Source organism: Nicotiana sylvestris, chromosome 9 (genome assembly GCF_000393655.2).
Source record: "Nicotiana sylvestris chromosome 9, ASM39365v2, whole genome shotgun sequence".
Taxonomy (NCBI): domain Eukaryota; kingdom Viridiplantae; phylum Streptophyta; class Magnoliopsida; order Solanales; family Solanaceae; genus Nicotiana; species Nicotiana sylvestris.
In genome coordinates, this window is record NC_091065.1 from 193,084,913 (window position 1) to 193,101,098 (window position 16,186).

Here is a 16,186-nt window from a genome sequence, read left to right on the forward strand (position 1 = left end):
GAAATAAGAATTATACAGCCAATTTTGTAAAGGAGTAAAGAATCAGGATTAGACATTTCACTCTGTATTTATGCAACCTGTCACAAGGTCTCATGCTTTGAGTAATGCAAAATTTACAAACAAAAGACATCAATGGCAGAAGCACAATGTAGAAATGTGGCCTACATATGTTCCAAAGTGAATGCTAACAAATAACCAAAATGACCACAGAATTGTTAAACATCAAAAGACCAATATCAGCAAGTAGGACTGGCATTGTCCTCAGAGGATTCAGCAGCAGCAGAAGCAAGTATCAACTGAGGCTGAAGGATGACGCCCTCTCGTCGAGCCTTTCTGCGTTCACGCTGTAATCTGAAGGACTCTCTCTTTCGGTTTCTATAACTGTTGGGGTTTTCAGGTTGCACCTCACGTGGATAAACACTTATCTGCACATTTATTCACATTCAGTATCAGTTAATCACACTGGTGTGACCACAAAATACAAGCAGTGAGCAAGAGAACTCAAACCTTTTTCCTATCAGGCCCAAACTTCTCGAATTTGACTAGTCCATCAATCAAAGAAAAGATCGTGTGATCCTTGCCAAGTCCAACATTCTTTCCTGGGTGGAACTGGAAAAATCACCAAGGGATGATTGGTATATCAGCAAGAAAACAGAATACATAGCAATGCTAAATGGAGGAATGCAATTTTTGAACTAATCTTAAAGCAAACAAGCCAATAATAACAGGGGCAAATCTGAGCAGAAAATAATGTTCCAACCATTGGCATCAACTCCTTTATACCCATTATGCAGCTCAGCGTAAGCATTACATTATCAGAAAGTTTCACCTTTATACAAGCATCGAGCCTTAAAGTATCAAAAGATTCACGTCTTGATCTCAGAGAAATGTTTAGAGCCAATTACAACTGCTTCTCTCATTCCATCCAGACAACTTTCTATAATGTTTAATGAAGGTCAGATATCAGGGCCCAGAACGTTAGAGTTCTAACATCTTTCCTTTTTAATGACAACAACTCCCGTTATCTTCCACCTCATTTTGTAGACAATCTGCCTTAAGGAAATCCACAGATATCCGACAAATAAAATACAAACCAATGCTGAAGGTCAGAAGATTGAAGGAAATCGACAGGAGTTCAGGACCTAGTAGGCACATATATGTTTGTGTGGCATTGAGCTGCGAAACTGGAATTGCATAGAACCACACTCTACTTGGGTGGTTCATCTAAATTCATTTCAACCACCACTTGTTCAATCAAATAAACTATCACAATTTCCATACCACAATTTATAAGGAAGATGTAAGCATTCTTTAGTGCAAACCCCTAACTGCAAAAGAGCAAACTGCATTGTAGAGGACCAATTGTTTATCATCAACCTACAACCTTGTGTAGCTAGACACCAATTACTTGTCTCTATTATGGACTTCACTAAAGAACTAACTTGATAGTCTACGCAAGCTTGAAATCACAATGATTGCCAAAAGGAGACATCCTCACTACAAAATATAACACTTCAGAGACACTAGCTGAGGAAATGGCTAATTTTGTGCACATTCCCGGAACAAAAGAGATGGAACGATCTACTTCTACCAAAATCAAGAAATGAGAAACAATCGCAAATTATAAGAGATATTCAGACCTATAAAGTCCAAAACTAGAACGAGTATAAAGCAAGACAAACGGAAAAAATAAGAAGAGATAAAATATATCCAATAGTGATAAAGGTGTTTCTTTAGACAAAGAGTCCATTTTTCCTATTTTCAGATGATAAATATTTCTCAGAACATGAAGGGACTATACTCCAGACACCATGGTCTTTAGCTCTGAGCTACAACCCCCAACCTTTCTCCAGTGGATTTATTTGTTAATTCAGTCCTTCATTTGAAGAACACACCTCTACTCCTTTTTTAAAATCGTGGCAGCCTGTATAGCCCACAAGCAACCCCTTTTACTGTATCTCCATAGTTTATTCCTTAAATAGCATTTCTATTCTTTCTAATTATGCACACCGAATGGCTGATTCTAAATATAAATAATCCGACAGAGTCGTGAAAATACATACAAAAATATGAACTTTTAGCAAAAATTGGCAGAAAATAGAGGAAACCCATAACAAGAAGTAAAAATTGAGACCTTAGTACCACGCTGGCGAACGATAATAGAACCGGGCTTGGCAACTTGGTCACCAAAAATCTTGACACCAAGTCTCTGACCAGGAGAATCTCGACCGTTCTTAGTGCTACCAGCTCCTTTCTTGTGAGCAGACTCAATTGTCAACGGAGATTTCAACGGAAACGAGACCGAGAACTTTGGAGCGACGGGAAAAGCAGCACCAAAGTCACCTTTAAGGAAAGAAGAGGAAGAAGCTAAAGAGAGTCCTTTGAATGCTCCAACTAAACTGAAACTCACTGCCATTTTTACACGCTGCAAAAGGAAAAACAACAAATGAAGATAAAATTGTTCAGTACGTAAATGGAGGTCGAGGATTGGGCTTGGGGGGAGGTGGGGGGGGGGGGTGTGAAGCTTACCCTCAGAGGGGGAAGGGACTGACGTTGCCAAAAGAAAAGGGAAGAGAGCGAGTGATATTAAAAGACCTTATCGCTTATCCACTTATGGATGCGTCGCACCAAATCCTTTTCTCCCTCCCAATTGATTTATACACTATTTTTTGGTAAAATTACAGCCTGCAAGTATAAGTTTTAGAAGTATGAAAAGAAAAATAGAAGAAAATTTAATTCATATGACTCAAAGTTTTCCAAGAATTTAAATGATTAAACTGGCTTAGATCTAATATTGTTAAGATATTAATAAGTTTTTACATATAAATTTATACTTTGTACCGAAAGTTATAGGTGTACGAAAGTTATAGGTTCACCCGTAACCGAAAGGCTACATCCGCTCTTGCCATCAATCATCATCATCAATTCTTTGCCGTGTGAATCACTCGTTTAAGGTTGCCCAATTTCTACTTTCAATATTTCCTTCTGAATGGCTAAATGAATCGAATTCCTAAGCAAACAACATTTGATGTACAAGTGAGGCCGTGTGAAGTTCCATTTCTGTTAAGCTGCAGAACTTCTAGTATTACTTCAGCGCAAGAGAACGGTATAATTCCATCACTAAATAGATAACAAATGTCTCCTTAAACCACTTCATAAATAGACTTTGAAATACAAACGAAATTAATACTACTTAATTCAAGCAAACAAACTGAAACTACAGCCCTCAGCTTCCTCGATTTCAGCCAGTATATACTAGACAGCAGAGCAGAAAATTTCCACCTAACCATTTCATTGCAGCAAACCAAGCAGCTGCTATTGTTCACTCGTTTTCTTTTTCCTCTTTGTGTGACAGGGGGAGCCATGGTTCAACATCTAATGGCACAGTCGAATTAAAATGCAAGTAAAAACTAGAAACACCAGGAAAGCTCCGTGATTATCTGGGCTGGAACAAAGGTGATACTCTCCGTCGAACAACATCCTGCATCTGCTCCACTGTCAGCACAGAAGCTTCAGTGTCAAAGTTGGCCTTCTCCAACTGCTGGTGAATCTGTCAAACATGCCAGTCAATTTAGAAAAGCATTGGTACAACATGCAAAATAAGTTGCTAATTGATTGGGAAATCTAATGTAAGTTTCATCACTTTTATGGAGTTGTAAACTCTGACAACAAAAGCTCGTGGTCGACAAACCCCATTACTTCGGGTACTCTTCAACTTCTAAAAATGTTATCTAGACTTATTCAAGCAGAGATTTCATGCTTTTTAATGTTCTATTTATGAAACCAGCATCTTCATTCATGGGGAGATCGTCTTAATATGTAGTCTTTCATCATTACCTTCTCAAGTATTGCAGACTGATCATCCATGTGAAAGTTGCGCATGTACTTCAGCATCTCCAGTTGCTGTCAAAATGTTTATTTCCACTATTATTACCACATCTATAGCATAATTAAGCATCAAGAGAAGAGAACTCTTACCTGCTCTTGTAAATTTTGTTGCATCTTTAATCTTTCAGCAAACCCGTCAGGACCAAGCTCGGCCTCTTCACAAGCCATTTCTTCTCTTCATGGCCAGTAAAATAGAAGGAACAAAATCCAAGTTATTTTCTTCAGAGAACTCAACATTCATTACATCTGTATTGGATTTGTTAGCAAGAATGGCCTCAATATCCTATTGAACACTGTGCCAAGAAATTTTCTTCAAAAGGTATAAAGGGGAAATAACACAAAATGGAAGTTCATCTTAACAATACGCAGATGGAATAGGCTGATCTTACTTTGCAACAAATTCATAAAAACGAATCATCAGGTCTCGATCACTCTCATAGGTCATGTTTATTTTCCCCAAGCAAGCAAGACCAAATCTTGGATCTGCGGCAGAGAAATAAAGATCTCCCGTTGGTTATAGTATTATTATGATATAACTATATGAGGCATGAATAACGATTGGAGGTATGCTTTTTCCCCATTTATTAGATGACACCGCATATCACCAATGGTAAACTTTAGTATTAGTTTTTGAACCAATGAAAATAACAAAAAGAGAGCAGAAACTCAATCTAACTTCTTATCAAATTAAACTAAGAAACAAGCAAAATGACAAGATTATCATCCTGTAGAAAGTGGGCAATATAGTTCTTCTTCCAAGCTAAATATACCATTTTATGAAATAGCAGAAATACCATCGGCATCACAAGTATATATTAACATCTGCAAAATCACATTGTAACAGATCTGCAATTCTGCCCAGCTCTATCTGCAAAACTGGTGTTTGGCATCTCTTTTTTGAAAAACAAGGACCACTATATAATGACCAAGCAACACGGTTCAACTAGATTAGAGTAAAAAGTGCTTAGTCTTTGCACGAATGCTCGAACATATGTACAGACTAACATACGTATGATATACAGCAGAAAAAAGAGCACTTGCTCTTTAATACTCAAAAATTGCCTAAGTTGAACTGTCCTTGAAGTAAAGCACGAGTAATTTAAAGCTCACCAATTCCCATCTCGGAAAATATCTCCTCTTGAATGGCAGTGGTAACAGCAACAGCCTCCTGCATACAACGATGTTCCATCTTTCAATTTCAAAGCACAACCGTAAATGGAGAAAATTAACTATTGATAGAATATGGAAGATATGGACATTAAACAAGTCAATGGAGATCACAACTATTATATTCATGAGAAAGGCATTTTTGATTCTCCAAAAATCAACTCTTACCGTATTGATACAGAAATAAGACGCCAATCACAAATGATCCTCCCAAGTCCAACATTGTTGGGTTTAAGCTTCTTAGAGCTTAAAATAGAGTGAATGAGAAATGGTGGGAAAATGAAATTTTTTGAATTTCCCTCTTTGACAAAGGGATATTGTCTCATATTGGAGGAGGAAAAGAGTTTTGATGTGTATATATACAATTGCACTTCTTCTAGCACTTAAGGAGTTGAGAAGAAGGCAAGTCTAACGTCGTCGTCGTCGTCGCTCAGCTCGGCTTTGGATTTGGATTTGATCAAATTATTTGATTGATTAACTTATTGGACCAAATTTATTTATTAATATTAACGCAATATTAATTAATCCAAATTAGACTGTTTCTATAACGGTAATTCTATTTTCCTCCGTTTTAATTTACCCATTATAATTTGAATTTGGCGGTTTGCATAAATGGCCGTTTTATAAAACAGCCATTTTGAGTTGCAAGTTGCAACCTTACATGAAGAGTTGTAACTCTTCAGTATAACCCAACTTTTTTGGCTATAAATACCATGAACTCTCCCTTAGATTTTCCTTACAAAAATTCTGATTTCTCCTTCTTTCTGCATTGTTTTAATAGAAACGAAAGCAGTAAGTGTGATTTACTACTGTTCTTTGCGTTCGTTGTCACTGGAGTTTGAAGTACCGTTACACCAGTGAGGGTAATCCGTTCTATCCTGGGAGGAAATAATCCTAAACCTCGAGTACTAGGTGGGGATTTAGTTCCTTAAGGAAACACTGTGAATTCAACGGGCTCGGTATAATTTTGTTCTTCTGCATTTATGCTTTTATAGCATTTTTTTAATTTTTGAATATATTTTCGAATACAGATTGCTAACAAACATGCCATGGTATTTGTTTCGTTAAGAGTTCACATGAGGTACTCTTGTTCTAACATTTTCCATTAAGGCACCATTGGCAATTCATTGTTGCACCTTATAATGATCCATTTAGGTTTTGATTCCCCAATAGAGGACATCGAGAGGAACAAAACCAACTAGGAACTTCCTTTGAGTGCATAGGTAGTTCATGCGCCAATGTAGTACATACAAGATGAACAGAAGTCCCATGACGTCCTACCCCCTAGGAGTGGGGAATATACACTTGGGCTCAGGGGATCATTATGGCCTTTTCCAAGCAGAGAAGCAGATTTGATGCTTTCCAAAAGGAGTTTGATTAAATTCATGGATGTAGAAACAAATATTATTGCATATCTTAAGTGATAATTTGTCCACTCATTTATTTCAATAGGTCCTTCAAAAGGAAATTCAAAAACTGAATCTTCTCATAGTAAATCCCACAAGCATTTCCCGTAAAATCAATCATTAAATCAACCATTTGTTAACTAGAAAAGACTCTAGTATAGTAAAATAGTAAACTAATAAGTTATAATTTTTCATTTATCATACATTTGCACGACTCATGTCGTCCACACTCCACGTGCATACTGCAGTCTCACGGCCCAATTATAATTATATCCATAAAGTTAATAGCAAATTATTGCAATAAAAAGTTAATTTGAATATTGAGGAAAAACTTTATGAATGATAAAGTGACTTCACATAAAGATGAACCTCTAAGAAACCTTATTTCTTAAGAATCGACCACAAAGTAACCAAGTGGAAATAATTTTTTTTACAGCATGCCAAAAGTGAATAAGAAGAGTATTCTTTCACACAATTACCAAAATTCTTTCATATAAGCCTTTTTTTGAGCTTTTAGCTGCTTCAACATTTGCTTAATAGAGCTTAAAAGAACCTTTGGTATAGCTACACGGAATCAACTGCTTTAAAAGCAAGCTGCTACAGATGCATAAATTCAATAAACATAAAATTACACTTAAAAAAGTTGAAAAAACAGTTATTTTCAAAGACGAAATTTTCACCTGCTTGTCGCTGACAGCATCAGCAATCCTTTTCTTGACATCTGTTGAGAAATAAAAATAATTCTTAGCAGTAAGAAAAGTAAGGAGAAATGGTAAATCTCTTACATATAGTTATAAAAGAAATTATAAAAAAAAGCAAAGAAAACGTAAAGATGCAAATGAAGTTGAAGAAAGGAAGAGGTCTGTACCAGGTTGGGAGGTGAGGAACGCGAAGCGATCAAAAAGATGAAGCAATTGCTCCTTCGATAGCATTTCTGAGGCTGCCATTTTCGTGCGCCGATTGCCAGAAAAAAGCAGAGACTAAAATTGGAATGTGTAACTAAAGTACAGTGACTATTTCCAGTGCGACGACGACGTTTTGTTTGCTTGATATTAGCCTTTTGCCTCTTCGCGTGTGTGGCCAAGGTAAACTCAAAATCAACGGAAAATTTTATTTTGTGTCCCATGCAACCGATACTATTGAGTTATTTTTTTATCTCACAGTTTTGTAAATTTAGAAGTGTAAGATTGAGGTCCACAAATTTGTGAGATAAAAAAGAGTCTCACACAACTAATGTCAATTGTGTGAGACGCACAATAAAGCTTCTCGTGGTTTTAATTATTTTAAAGAGTATATGTCATTTTGAGTATACAAGTTTCATTTGTCAATCACTACAAATCGCATTTATGATTGTGAATTATAAAACGTACTTGTCATTTGATTTATAAAACAATAGTGATTTATAAGCGTATTTTTTAATATCGATTTATAAGTCGTTGTCACGAGTGATTAATTATGAATTATAAGTCGGTTAGCGAATGTTCGACAATTGTAATTTATAAGACGTATTTGACAATTGCATTTTATAAATCACAATTATGAATATTGACTTATAACTCGCATTGCTCAATGCAGTTGCGACTTATAATCGATTAGTATATTGCGACTTACAAATCAGATTAGTATATTGCGACTTACAAATTAACGTATTGCTACTTACAAATAGCTTCTGTATATAGTTTGCACTTTCAAAAACCATCCAAATTAAAAAGGAACAGACAGTAGCAAATTGGAAAGCCACTACACATAATTTCTTTTCTTTTTTTATAGATATTGCAATAATCGCACAACTTTCTCACCTTTTTATTTTTTTCTTTCTTTTCTTCTAAAGAAGATAAAAGTTATGTGTTGCAGCCAAACGTACACGCAAGTATACGCAGTCGTCAAGTAATAAAGTGACTAAAAGTCGGATGTCGAATCTACGAGGACTTGTGATTAACTATTAACAAAATTAAACTATCCTAACTATCTAAACAAGAATTAAAACTAGAAGTATTTGATTCTAAACTAATTAAAATAAAGAAAATAAATAATGAACTTTAAACAGAGGAAGAGCAGATTTTTTATGTTATCAATATGATAAAAACGATCTGGGGTTATGGCTATCTAACATTCCTATTATATTCTTCAATTGAATTGACTAATTAATTTATCTAGTTTATTGTTTTACAGGGTTAATATTGCTCATAAGAATGTGTCGAGTTCTTACTCGTCTATTCAAGCTAACCTAACGCCTATATGTCTATGGAATTGGAACTAACTAGAGCGCATTTATAATTCCTGTAACTCAACCAAGCAAGGCAATTAGATATATGTCTATCCTAACTGTGAATCGGTTCCTCGATGCCCAGGTTCAAGAACTTGCCAGACTAAAGCCTTGTTCAGCCTGGCTTTTGGATGGCCTCGCAGGCTAAAGTCTGGTTGAGCTGGCCTTTGCCTGGCCTCTCCTTTTCACTGTTCTCGAGCACACTTTTAACGTTTAAGTATCTCTTTTGCTCTACTTTCATCTTCAATTCACCTACACATAAAGTAGACTCCATTACGCACAAATAAAGTGTAATTTATCATTAAAGTATGTAAAATGCAAGGCACATAATGTACGAAACTATGGAATTATAGCCACACATCAGCCAACAAATTTTGAAAACAAGACTTTTATAAAATTACATGACACTTCATAAGCAACAATTTAGAAACACGTGGTGACATCTTTCCCTCTTGCCCCCACAAGTACGGATACATATTTACAAATAATATAATGTATCAATTTAAGACATGCTTTTAAAGAGAACCCCTCAAGAAGAGTAAGTCTTAATCAACTTACCTCAACCTTCAACCTCCAAAAAATACTACAATGCTTCAATTGATTAAAATGCTCAAATATTGCCCACAATTCAGTATCTACACTTAAATATCCCAACTACAAAATAAATACGAAAAGATTCATAAATATTCATTTAGGCTTCACAATTTGGCAACAAGCCTTCAGCCATCCTAAATTTTCCAATAGGCTGACCCATTAGCCTATTCAATTCCATTCTTATCATTTAATACTCATTTCAAATCATTAATAACACCACGTTAATTATCTAATATCATGAAGTCACTATTCATTATCTTCTCCAACAAAATTCTAGGTTACAAGAATACCCATTTTAAGAACTAGTGTTGCATCTTGTCCAAATGGTGATTCCCTATTCAATTCGTTCATCAATTACGTTATCAAAGTCTATTGGAATCATTAGAAACTCGACATAATCCCATTTATATCAATTCATCACTATTCATCTTCTTCTTTGTCCAAAATATCATTTTCAAGGCCCACCCTTAGGATTCATTCAATATCCCATTACAACTTCAAATAAAACTCATAAACTTGCTACCCATACTCGAATATGACATATATATGAAGCTCAAGTGAAGGGATTACCTCTTGGTGGAAGAATCTCACTTTTCCTCTTTTTGATGTTCTTGAAGATTCAACCCATTTCATATGGATTTGATCCATAATAGTATTAGTGTTATCACCAAATGATGTAATATAATCATCCTTGTACCAAAAAAACTTATCTTGAAGTGTACCCATGGTGGAAGAGCTCCTCATTCTCTCTAGAAATCAATTCCAAGTTGAAAACTAACTTTTTCTCTGTATAAACCCCTTGTTTCAGCCCCTTTAAAATGGCCCCTAAAGCTACGTAGCCTATGCCTAAAACCTACGGAGGAGGCCTTTCCCTTGGCCAAAATCTGAAATTGGCTACGCAACTGCTACGTAGCTGCACTACCACCTTCCGATAAAAAGCTCATAACTCATTGTAGAAATATTCAAATGACGAACGGTTTGAAGAATTAGAAACTAGACACATAGACCTTTCATTTAATAGGTCATACATCATATAACACTTCATATCTTGAGATTTATGCTTGTTTGAAATTAAGTCTTGTGCGAACTCACTTGAAACTTTAGCCCATCATATAATTTCCAACTTGACTTAGCCTTAAAGCCTTCTTTAGACCATAAACCATTACTAATATACCTCATACACATATTATCACGTTCAAGCGATATCATTTATGTTATTGGCCCTTGATCACACGCGAATTAATATAATTAGCACATGCCGATCTTCTTTAAAGCGTTTAAACACTTCGAAATTTTTCTCGGGGTGTTACTGTTCCAATGTTCAGACGGACGAATGCTGCTAGGGGATTGCAGAATAGACCAGCTGAAGATGGAAGAGTGAACGTTGTCAAGCCTACATCTTTAGAATAAAATCCAGTTAGAAAAGGAAATCCAATTAGAGATAAGCTGCCCATGAGCATCATTCATATATTACCTTCCTATATTTAAAAAAAACACATAAATAAAAAATGTTAAGATATTCTTAATGATCTTCGGGCTTCTACCCAACAGAGTCTTCCATAACTGACCGACCGGTGAAAGGATAGCCGGACCCGTTGAAAGTTGGCAGTTATTGATGGCTCGGAAAGCCACCCAATGTAGGACGAATTACCTCCCATCCGTTCTAGCTACTCCACACTGGCCTTAAAAGCGCCTACTTTTTTTTTTTTTTTGAGCTCTCACATTGAGCCGATCTTTTTCAATGGATTTTGACTTTCTCACTTGAGCTTTCTATCGAATTTCCATTGATGGACTAGTGGACTCATTGGACTTTCTATCTAAGCTTGAGCCCGAAGCGAGTGAAACTCGTCCTTCATTTCATACCTCAGTCTGGTGCCTAAAGTCGCATATGTGAATTCACCTTATAAATCGCATATGTGAAGTCACCTTATAAATCGCATTTATGGAATGTAACTTATAAAGCGCAATTCCACTCTCATTTGAATCCCCTCCAATTAATGGTTAATAACCTAAGATTAAACCAATAGAGAAAACCAAAAATAAAACTCTAATATAATGCTAGCTTAAGCAACAACTTGGGTTTAACAAATTATATAATACCCCAACCACTCCCCAACTCATGAACATGGGGAACAATGAATGTGGCCTGAATATTGTAGTTTGTAGAGCACATGAAATAGAATCTACACCGAATTTAATATTGCTGGAATCTGTTTTATTATCTTTTAGTACTTTTTTAAAATTAAATTCAGAAACTTTTTAAAACGAAGATGCAGCCCTTTTTGGTTTTTTATATAGTTTTGATACATGCCCAATAGCACATTAATAACATCACGATAAAAATTTATTCGCATCAAATATTTACAATAATTTATAGCGCTACCTCTATTCACATACAACACACTTGATTAGTATTCTTAACGTCCAAATTTTCAGTTACACACTTTTTCGCCATTTTATGTTCTTTGATTTTATTTTATACAATAGTACATATTTGATTATACTCGACATTTAAGATATTAATTTAAGTTCTCAAGTATTTTAATGACAATGGGAGAAACTATTAGATTAATTAATAAGTTAGTTTGATAAAAGAAAATACATTAACTAAATTTAAATAGTTAAAATAAACCTAAATCTTTCAAAAATTATAAAAGTGTGTATAAAGTAATATTCTATCATCTTCATCTAATAAGCCATTTCTTCATTCTGTCTATTCCAAAAGATAGATACCTTCATATATTTAGATACTTTTTAATATTTACATTCTCATTTTGTCTTTAATAATATATTTTAATGAAGTTACCATTGCATGATAAAAACCACTAAATACCAAAAATATTTTAATTTGTTACTCCATATATGGCCTCTTTGAGCCGAGGGTCTCCTGGAAACAGCCTCTCTGCCCCTCGGGCAGAGGTAAGGTCTGCGTACATATTATCCTCCTCAGACCCCACTTGTGAGATTATACTGGGTTGTTGTTGTTGTTGTTACTCCATATATATATATGAAAAGAGTTTCTGTTCCAAGGGAATTTGAGAATGGGCATGGCAGTAATGTAATTTAGCTCATAAGTGTGGGCATCTCAGCTGAAAGTCTTGGCTATAAATATCCAAAAAGCTGGCCCAGCTTCTCCTCTGTCGCATCTTCCGGAGTTTCGCAGCGTAGCAGATAAAGGTCTCTCTCTCTCTCTCTCTCTCTCTCTAGATTTGGATCCCAAAAATCTAGGGTTATTCTGAATTGAAGATTTTTTTGGCTGATCTGCAAATTACCTCAATTTTCGTAGTAAGACTAGCTTTGAACTTCATTAATCTTTGATTACATGCATCTGTGCAAGTCAAATCAGTTTATTGCTGCATTATAGTTAGCATTTCCATGTCGATGCTCTGATCTGTAATTCATTGGATCGCCATAGCTTGATGTTTTCTTAACTGCCCTGTCTAGGGCTTGATTTGAGAATTACTTATTCTTTACTCTTTAGTCACATTTTTACTTATTCTTATTTGGACTGAAGTTAGTAACTTTACTGAAATTATTGTTGATTCAAGCCTTATTCTTAGCACACTCTTCTTCTCTCTTTTTTTCCCAGCTTTTACATGTAAAATTTCGTTGCTGTTATCTCTACAAGATCGAATTGACATAATAGTTGTTCAGTTGAAACTGCTTTCAACTAAGCATTGCTTTAGTTTTTGACTCGTCTTGCTATGATTATATAGGTGATACCTGTTACCTACTAGCTGAGAATAGGTTTTAGTATTGTAAGTAAGTTGAATTTGAACCTTTTGCTTTTTTAGGAGTATTTTGACTTTATCATAGGTTTATAAGCCATTAAAAATATAGAAAACTTCTAATATTGTTATTATCATTATTATTTCTCTCTCTCTCAATATGATCCTTGAGGATTCATATAGCCGACTGCAATATGTTTGGGAGTGAGGCGTTGTTGTTGTTGTTGCTATGATATGTATATAGCCTCAATTTCTATGATGGACTCACTTGTCACGAGTACTTTAGGCTTTTTATCTGTTTTAGCTGAAAATATATTCATAGTGATTCTTGGGGTATGCTTTTATTGTCAGATATTGCAGCATGGATAGTCTTCACAGCTATTGGCAGTTTGGCGACGAGCTTCGAGGTCAGTCAAAAGTTTCAGAGGATCATCAATGGTCAACGGCTGCTATGAAATTGGCTCAGCAGATAAGGTCCAAGGGTGAACGGAGGAATAACCTAGACCTTTCGAAGGGCTCATCTGAAATTAGGCCCAGGGATAATATAGGGTTTCAGGAAGATAACAAGTGGGAAAGCCTTAACTTCTACATGTTGAATTTGGATACCAAGATGAATGAAAATACGTCGAAGAGTTCCATTACAAAAGGCATGTATAACATGAATTCAGCTTATCTTAAACCCAACGCCAACAACTTGGGAAATGTGTCTTTAAGCAAGTTCAACATTGGGAAAAACACAAAGGAAAGCAACAACAACAATAACAACAGTGAGAGCGCCAATGGGAATAATGCCACTGACAAAAGGTTTAAGACTTTGCCTGCTGCCGAGACACTGCCCAGGAATGAGGTTCTTGGTGGATATATATTTGTTTGCAACAATGACACGATGCAGGAAGACTTAAAACGCCAGCTGTTCGGTATTTCTCTAGCATCTTAAGCTTTCTGCCTAAATGGTCTTGATTTTGCGACATGGAATATTATCATATTTATATCTTGTTAATACATAAGATTATATAAACAATCTTTCTGCATTCTGATCTTTGAATAAAAATTGTGGACGGAATAGTGGTCTTATACCTTATTCCTTGTTGTAGAAGCAAACCGTATGGAAATGATAATGAAAGAGTGATGATTGAAGGACAAGAATGTCAATTTTGTTACTTGCTCCTTTTTGTATAAACATCATTTACCAATCCAATCAAAAATCTGCTTTATTTAAGTCGTCAGTTTTTATGTATCTTATATCTTGTTAGCTTTTTGGTGTTTGTGGCTGCCTTGATGTAGAACCACTTGCAAAGAAAGGAGAATGAGATCCTTATTGGATTTGATTATTAGCATGTTCTAGGATTCTATTTGTGCCAATAAAGCAAACTGTTGATAAAAGTTGAAGCTACTGATAAGTAGATGGTGATGAAAAAGAAGTTGCTTCCACTGTTACAAGTTCAATCATTCTTTCGCAGGTCTACCTCCAAGGTACAGAGACTCTGTGAGGGCGATAACACCAGGCTTACCCTTGTTCCTCTATAATTATACTACTCACCAGTTACATGGTATCTTTGAGGTTAGTTGTGCCTTTTTTTGTTATTACTGGTGTGACAACAGATATAACATCAACTGGTCTACACTATTAGCTAAAAGGCCAGAAATTATGAAAAATTGTATGCATACACACTCATTCCTTCATCCGTGCTTGCAGTGTGTATCCTATTCTTTTTTCCCGTGGAGCAGCAGTGAATATCTGTTCTTTTCGTAGTTTTTTTCTTCTTGTTTTATGTTAAGATTTCATTATCCTTCAAGCATAGTGGTTTGAAGAGTTGTTGTTTGCATTCCTTTCTTATCACACCCCCCCCTCCCCCCCTCCCCCCCAAAAAAAAGAAAGGAATTTCTGTTTGCAATTTACTTGGTGAGGGGTCTTATTGTGTTGCTGTCTTAAGTTGCTGGCCTCTTATTTTATACCTGTCAAAAATGAGCTATACTAGTTTTCTGTTGCGTGCTTTATTCAAAGCATAGAATCTCTTTGACCATTTCTTTAACAATTTTCTGACAGGCAGCAAGTTTTGGAGGTTCTAACATTGATCCAACAGCTTGGGAAGATAAAAAGTGCAAAGGAGAATCAAGATTCCCTGCTCAGGTAAAGATATGGATCCACAATTTATTTTTATTTCATAAAAAATGGAACAACAATTATTTATTTCTATAGGTATTTGATGCATCTGTATTGATATCATGCATTTGCACTTAGGTGAGGACCTGTGTTAGGAAAATCTGTAAGCCTTTGGAGGAAGATGCTTTTAGACCAGTTTTGCATCACTATGATGGTCCCAAGTTCCGTCTTGAGCTCTCCATACCTGAGGTAATATGAGAAATGTTGTCATGGATTGTTTCCCCTGCACGTGACAGTTATTGTAAGGTTGAAAATTGGTTATCTAAAACCTTATTTGTTATGCAGACTTTGGACTTGCTAGACCTCTGCGAAAAAGCTGGTGTCTAGGAATGCTGAAGTAATGGACTAATTGGCATAAAGAAATTGTAGCAGTGTATGTGAATGTTATAGGTTGTGTTGTGCTTGTCAGTGGTGTGCTTTCCGCAGATTTTCCAAAGCGCAAGCTTCGGTGGTAAGTCTGAAGGGACTTAGTTGTAGGATTGTCTTTTGTAGCCAAATAAGTGTAATGGTTCTCTGTGGAGATGTTTGCAAAGTAGCTTCACAAATCTTGTACTAAGCTTGAGAAGTAATTATGATTGTGTAATGAGTAAAGATCGTATGTATTTCTATTTCTGCATGGAACTCTGCGTAATCCAATTTGTGCAGTGAATTCTGAACTACCTGTATTTCTGTCTTTGCTGGCTGCAATTGTTTTTGCCAGATCGATTTTGATCCGCCAAGCTCTAAGAGTATTCGATTGATGGTGAAGGGCAGTTGGCCTAAAAAGTTTCTCAATTACTCTAACTTCTGGCTCGGAGGAGAAAATGATATTCTGAAAGTAGAAAGAGAACATGCCAATCACTTTGTTTAAAGAAAGAACAAATAGTTTTATGCATGCAGGCTGGGATTATTATACCTTCTCATGATGCATAAACGGTGTATAAGGGTTTTGCCAGTGCATTGCAATATTCAGTAACAGATAATTTGAAAGTGG

General features: G+C 35.7%; 3 protein-coding genes across 5 annotated transcripts; 1 reads left to right on the forward strand and 2 right to left on the reverse strand.

Moving 5' to 3' along the window:
• Positions 1-22: 22 nt before the first annotated feature.
• LOC104232737 (large ribosomal subunit protein bL27c) lies at positions 23-2,677 on the reverse strand. 2 transcript variants are annotated; one of them, XM_070155819.1, is made up of 4 exons: positions 2,596-2,677; positions 2,135-2,425; positions 508-609; positions 23-425 (listed from the first exon to the last, which is right to left on the reverse strand). In XM_070155819.1, exons 2-4 carry the CDS (start codon positions 2,414-2,416, stop codon positions 237-239), a joined length of 573 nt encoding a protein of 190 aa, XP_070011920.1. In that variant the 5' UTR covers positions 2,417-2,425; positions 2,596-2,677; the 3' UTR covers positions 23-236. The 2 variants fall into 2 exon arrangements, with proteins under 2 accessions (XP_070011920.1, XP_009784304.2); XM_009786002.2 differs by having other exon boundaries at positions 2,530-2,664.
• A 412-nt stretch (positions 2,678-3,089) lies between these two features.
• LOC104232736 (uncharacterized) lies at positions 3,090-7,477 on the reverse strand. The gene is made up of 7 exons (XM_009786001.2): positions 7,330-7,477; positions 7,142-7,182; positions 4,999-5,056; positions 4,278-4,371; positions 3,979-4,063; positions 3,838-3,903; positions 3,090-3,550 (listed from the first exon to the last, which is right to left on the reverse strand). Exons 1-7 carry the CDS (start codon positions 7,406-7,408, stop codon positions 3,437-3,439), a joined length of 537 nt encoding a protein of 178 aa, XP_009784303.1. The 5' UTR covers positions 7,409-7,477; the 3' UTR covers positions 3,090-3,436.
• Positions 7,478-12,397: 4,920 nt separating this feature from the next.
• Positions 12,398-15,872, forward strand: LOC104232735 (B2 protein). 2 transcript variants are annotated; one of them, XM_009786000.2, is made up of 6 exons: positions 12,398-12,498; positions 13,401-13,966; positions 14,510-14,610; positions 15,097-15,180; positions 15,292-15,402; positions 15,499-15,872. In XM_009786000.2, the coding sequence occupies exons 2-6, from the start codon at positions 13,411-13,413 to the stop codon at positions 15,538-15,540; spliced, it is 894 nt and encodes a 297-aa protein (XP_009784302.1). In that variant the 5' UTR covers positions 12,398-12,498; positions 13,401-13,410; the 3' UTR covers positions 15,541-15,872. The 2 variants fall into 2 exon arrangements, with proteins under 2 accessions (XP_009784302.1, XP_070014569.1); XM_070158468.1 differs by having other exon boundaries at positions 12,458-12,606.
• Positions 15,873-16,186: the final 314 nt, after the last annotated feature.

Bases quoted from the DNA above. Each gene is read 5' to 3' on its own strand.
- LOC104232735 (XM_009786000.2), top strand. From the start codon at position 13,411: ATGGATAGTCTTCACAGCTATTGGCAGTTTGGCGACGAGCTTCGAGGT. The intron at 13,967-14,509 runs GTATTTCTCTAG...ATTCTTTCGCAG, and splicing joins CTTAAAACGCCAGCTGTTCG to GTCTACCTCCAAGGTACAGA. The intron at 14,611-15,096 runs GTTAGTTGTGCC...ATTTTCTGACAG, and splicing joins AGTTACATGGTATCTTTGAG to GCAGCAAGTTTTGGAGGTTC.
- LOC104232737 (XM_070155819.1), bottom strand. From the start codon at position 2,416: ATGGCAGTGAGTTTCAGTTTAGTTGGAGCATTCAAAGGACTCTCTTTA. The intron at 610-2,134 runs GTCTCAATTTTT...TGATTTTTCCAG, and splicing joins TTCGCCAGCGTGGTACTAAG to TTCCACCCAGGAAAGAATGT. The intron at 426-507 runs GTTTGAGTTCTC...ATAAATGTGCAG, and splicing joins TTGGGCCTGATAGGAAAAAG to ATAAGTGTTTATCCACGTGA.
- LOC104232736 (XM_009786001.2), bottom strand. From the start codon at position 7,408: ATGGCAGCCTCAGAAATGCTATCGAAGGAGCAATTGCTTCATCTTTTT. The intron at 7,183-7,329 runs GTACAGACCTCT...ATTTCTCAACAG, and splicing joins GTTCCTCACCTCCCAACCTG to ATGTCAAGAAAAGGATTGCT. The intron at 4,372-4,998 runs GTGAGCTTTAAA...TCTCTGCCGCAG, and splicing joins ATTTTCCGAGATGGGAATTG to ATCCAAGATTTGGTCTTGCT.